The sequence below is a fragment of the Sinocyclocheilus rhinocerous genome, unplaced genomic scaffold (assembly GCF_001515625.1).
Source record: "Sinocyclocheilus rhinocerous isolate Xijiao unplaced genomic scaffold, SAMN03320098_v1.1 scaffold2469, whole genome shotgun sequence".
Lineage (NCBI taxonomy): Eukaryota > Metazoa > Chordata > Actinopteri > Cypriniformes > Cyprinidae > Sinocyclocheilus > Sinocyclocheilus rhinocerous.
In genome coordinates, this window is record NW_015658987.1 from 220,826 (window position 1) to 225,467 (window position 4,642).

General features: G+C 36.3%; 1 protein-coding gene across 1 annotated transcript in view; it reads left to right on the plus strand.

The window, feature by feature from the left end:
- LOC107723060 (MAP kinase-interacting serine/threonine-protein kinase 1-like) overlaps window positions 1-4,642 on the plus strand; it is an 11,421-nt gene extending 6,779 nt beyond the window's left edge. The window contains exons 9-13 of the mRNA XM_016531562.1: window positions 1,863-1,958; window positions 2,049-2,243; window positions 2,327-2,491; window positions 3,554-3,597; window positions 3,680-4,642. Of these exons, the coding sequence (XP_016387048.1) occupies window positions 1,863-1,958; window positions 2,049-2,243; window positions 2,327-2,491; window positions 3,554-3,597; window positions 3,680-3,869 (690 nt within the window). The 3' untranslated portion in view covers window positions 3,870-4,642. The remainder of the gene's footprint in view (window positions 1-1,862; window positions 1,959-2,048; window positions 2,244-2,326; window positions 2,492-3,553; window positions 3,598-3,679) is intronic.

The window sequence follows — 4,642 nt, forward strand, 5'->3', positions numbered from 1 at the left end:
TATATATATATATATATGTGTATATTTATGGCGGTAAAACCGCATACCGCACTATTGAGCCACTCAAAATTACCGCAAGGGAAATTCCCTCACCGCGACAGCCCTAGTTCTGCATATCGGTTATCGGGCACATAAACATGCAAATAATTGGTATCGGTATCGGTTATAAAAAAAAAATCAATATCGGTCGATCACTACTTAAATACTCTGTCATTTTTGCTCATACAGAGTAATACATCTTTCGAATTTGTAAAAGGTTTACTTTTATTTGTGTGCACTCACAATATCAAAAAAACGTTGTGCTTTTGTAAAATAATGAAAGCAAACGGTGCGCTTTCTGCCATCTTGGTCACTGTGAACTTGAGATTGAACTTGAAATTGAAAAATGAACTGAAACTCTGTGCTTGCCACACAGACATGAACGATATATCTAAGCAAAATGTCTACTTTTAAATGAACTAATTCAAATGGAAAACAAATATTTTCAGATTATGTAATCCGTATGAAACATGCACGTCCACTGTGGAGAAGACGAGTCAGTGTCTGCGACTTTATCACTGCAGCCAAAACTACAGAAAACTAGTTTATCAATGAATTATTATAATGTTAAGGCAGTCTTCTTGCTGTTTTTTCCCCCTGACGCATTCATAATCATTACTTCTGCCGGTGTGCTGTGGCAAGTTTTATGTGTGCTTGAGGGCTGATATGCTATAGGCAATTAAAGGCTCATTATTATGAATTATATGGTTTATTATTATTAAAGTGCGATAAGTCGACTAATTGCTAAAAATGAACGATGACTAGTCAACTAGAAAAATCTTAAATTCTTAGAATAACTCTTGTTATTCTATAATGTTATTCGTTGATATGTCAAAGCTGAATGTTCAGCATCATTACTCCAGTCTTCAGTGTCACATGATCCTTCAGAAATCATTCTGATATGCTCAGTTTGATGCTCAAAAAACATCTCTGATTATTATCAATGTTGAAAACTACAGAGCTCCATACATGACATGCAGGAAGAAATGTATAGTAATAGAATTAAGAACTCGTTCCCACAGCTAATTCATGACCATGATGTACTAATGATGTACTAAACTCCCCGAGATTAGAGAAGCAGTCGACAGTAAAATGACGGGAACACAAAAAAGATTGGGGTTGTACTTGAGGGCTGATATGCTATAGGCAATTAAAGGCTCATTATTATGAATTATATGGTTTATTATTATTAAAGTGCGATAAGTCGACTAATTGCTAAAAATGAACGACGACTAGTCAACTAGAAAAATCTTAAATTCTTAGAATAACTCTTGTTATTCTATAATGTTATTCGTTGATACGTCAAAGCTGAATGTTCAGCATCATTACTCCAGTCTTCAGTGTCACATGATCCTTCAGAAATCATTTTGATATGCTCAGTTTGATGCTCAAAAAACATCTCTGATTATTATCAATGTTGAAAACTACAGAGCTCCATACATGACATGCAGGAAGAAATGTATAGTAATAGAATTAAGAACTCGTTCCCACAACTAATTCATGACCATGATGTACTAATGATGTACTAAACTCCCCGAGATTAGAGAAGCAGTCGACAGTAAAATGACGGGAACACAAAAAAGATTGGGGTTGTACTGCTGTGAATTTTAACCACTGATTTTTTGCAGCCTCATCTTATGGAAGTGAAAATAAAACTAATTTACTTTCACAGCGTAGGACACAGCATCTTCTCGACACAAACAAACTACAGTGTTTGAATAAAAGTATCAATTTCTAACTAAACCCAACCTTTTGAACAGTAGTGTTTGTATGTTTAAGATCTAGCCAGTCTTAATTGTAAGGAGTATTTTGCATTTATTTAGGTTTCTCCTGTGAAGATCTGTGATTTTGATCTCGGGAGTGGAGTGAAGCTGAACAGTGCCTGTACCCCAATAACTACCCCTGAGCTCACCACACCGGTAATCACATTCTCACATTTGTGATTTTGGCACCCTAGAACTGTAAACGTGTAGAGCAGCATGTTTTGAGGGATGTGTTTTGTCCTCTAGTGTGGCTCAGCTGAGTACATGGCTCCCGAGGTGGTCGAGGTCTTTACGGATGAGGCTTCGTTCTATGATAAGCGCTGTGACCTCTGGAGCCTTGGAGTGATTCTCTACATCCTGCTCAGCGGGAGTCCTCCCTTCACCGGCCACTGCGGCACCAACTGTGGCTGGGAACGAGGAGAGACATGTCGTGCCTGCCAGGTAAGGCACACGCTAATTCAAAAATGTAGAGAATTCACGTCATCCACATAGACAACTTAAAAGTGTTGTCCACTCCTGTTCAGAACAATCTGTTTGAGAGGATTCAGGAGGGGAAATATGAATTTGGGGATGGAGTCTGGGCTCAGATCTCAGCCGATGCCAAAGATCTGATCTCGCGGCTGCTGGTGCGAGATGTCACTCTACGGCTGAGTGCTGCCCAGGTCCTGAAGCATCCCTGGGTGCAAGGGGTGAGACGTTAGCTCTATTTTTCTTAAAGCCTTTTTGATTCCATCTTTTTACTTGTTACTTGTTTCAATAGGAGCAGTTAAAGGCACAATATGTAAGATTTTTTTATTAAAATATCCAAAAACCACTAGAACAGTGTTATATATTTTGCTGACTTGTGTACTTACATTATCCCAGATGAGATGATTATATTTTTTCATTTTATGTATTTTTTTTCATGGTTCTGCTTTATGCCTGTTAAGAGTGTTGAACATTTTGTTGTAAAAGTGAACTATTTTTATATGCATCAGGGCAATGAGCCGGTTCTGCAGACGATTCTGTTACGAGATGGAGTATGTTTTACTTTTTTGGTTTGTATTTAGTGCAAATTGTGCCATTTTGGGAGGGGGCAAAGCTCCTAATGTGCAAAATAACCAACATATTGTGCCTTTAAATAACTAAGAACCAGTCGTTTGACACAAAATAGATGTCATGTAAAAGCTCTGTACTTTAGAGAAAGTAAATTAATTCAAAAGGTTGGGGTATTTTTTATTTTTTTTTAAGTAATACTTTTATTCAGCAAGGATGCATTGAATTGATCAAAAGTGACAGTAAAAACTTTTATATTGTTACATAAACTCTTTATTTATCAAAGAATCCTGAAAAAACGTAATAGTTTCCACAAAAATCTGTTTTATTGATAATAATAATTTTCTTAAGCAGCAAATCAGCATATTAAAATATTTTGAAAATTCAGCTTCGCAATTGCAGGAATAAATTACATTTTAAAATATATTTAAGAATTTTTTTTTTTTTAATTGTAATAATATTTCACAATATTACTGTTTTTACTGTCTTTTTTTGTAAATAATGCATCCTTGCTGGGCATAAGAGACTTCTTTCAAAAACATTATCAAATCTTACCAACCCCAAAGGTTTAGTCGGTAGTATACATTATACAAATCAAATGTAATAATATACAAAATTTATATCATATATATATATATATATATATATGTGTGTGTGTGTGTGTGTGTGTGTTGTTTACTTTTATTACATTTTTATTTACTCATTTAAATTTTCAGAATGCACCTGGAAGAGTTCTTCCGACTCCTCGTGTTCTACAAAGGTATTTGATTTCGATGCAGTAGATTAAGTACATTTTCCAGTTTCTGTAATGTTTCTAACCATCTCTCTGGTTGAACCTACAGAAACTGCAGCACTAAAGACCTGACACAGTTCGCAGCTGATGCCATCGCGTTCAATCGGCAGCTGTCTCAGAAGGAGGAAGAGCAGGAGGACTTCGGTGCCGTGGTCTGCTCCATGAGGCTCTCCCCTCCATCTAACTCTAGATTAGCCCGTCGCCGAGCACAATCTCAAGCACTACGCGCCAATAACTGATGCCTACCCACCGCACAGGTGCTCCAGTTATACTCGTGCACACCATAGTGCATTATAACCCTTCATACACATACCTTCTCTGGCGAACGGATGGGTTCTTGAGCAAACACACATGTATATGCACCACAGTCGCAGTGCTACCAACTTTGTAGCACAGACTAACCTTATATATATACACAAACCAAAAACATCCAAACATTTCTAATTTATTTACAGGTCTCTCACTCTGTGTAATATGAGTTTTTTTGTGTTTTAAGCATCAGAAATTGTGCTTGTTTTTATATTTATTACCAAATATTTATGGCTGGTGGTCAGTCAGATATAAAAAGGGTGTTCAGCTCTGAGGGAATCTACAGACGGTTTGATTTTTATGTTGCCACATCAGTGAGGCTTTTAATCAACATTAGCATTTCTATTCTTAACAAAACATCGATTCTTTTAACATTTTTAAAAACCGCTCGAGTTACTGTAAAGCACAGGACCTCTTGCTTTGTTACTTTTTTTATTGTTTATTTATATAACGTCTAGCTGTAGTCTAGTTATTGTTGTGTGAATAATGTTTTGGTTTATTTGAGCAATGTAAAGCCATGCTGCCTGACAGTAACATACACATTATAAGCTGTATCATTGTGTATGTCTTAAGTGGAAATGCAATCAAGAGGTATTGCTGCTTTACTGAGGATGCTCATTAGGTGTTACATATATTTGGCCAGATATTTTCAGCTCAAATAATTAGTAAATATTGCACAGTACGTATTTTTGTCTTTTCAGAT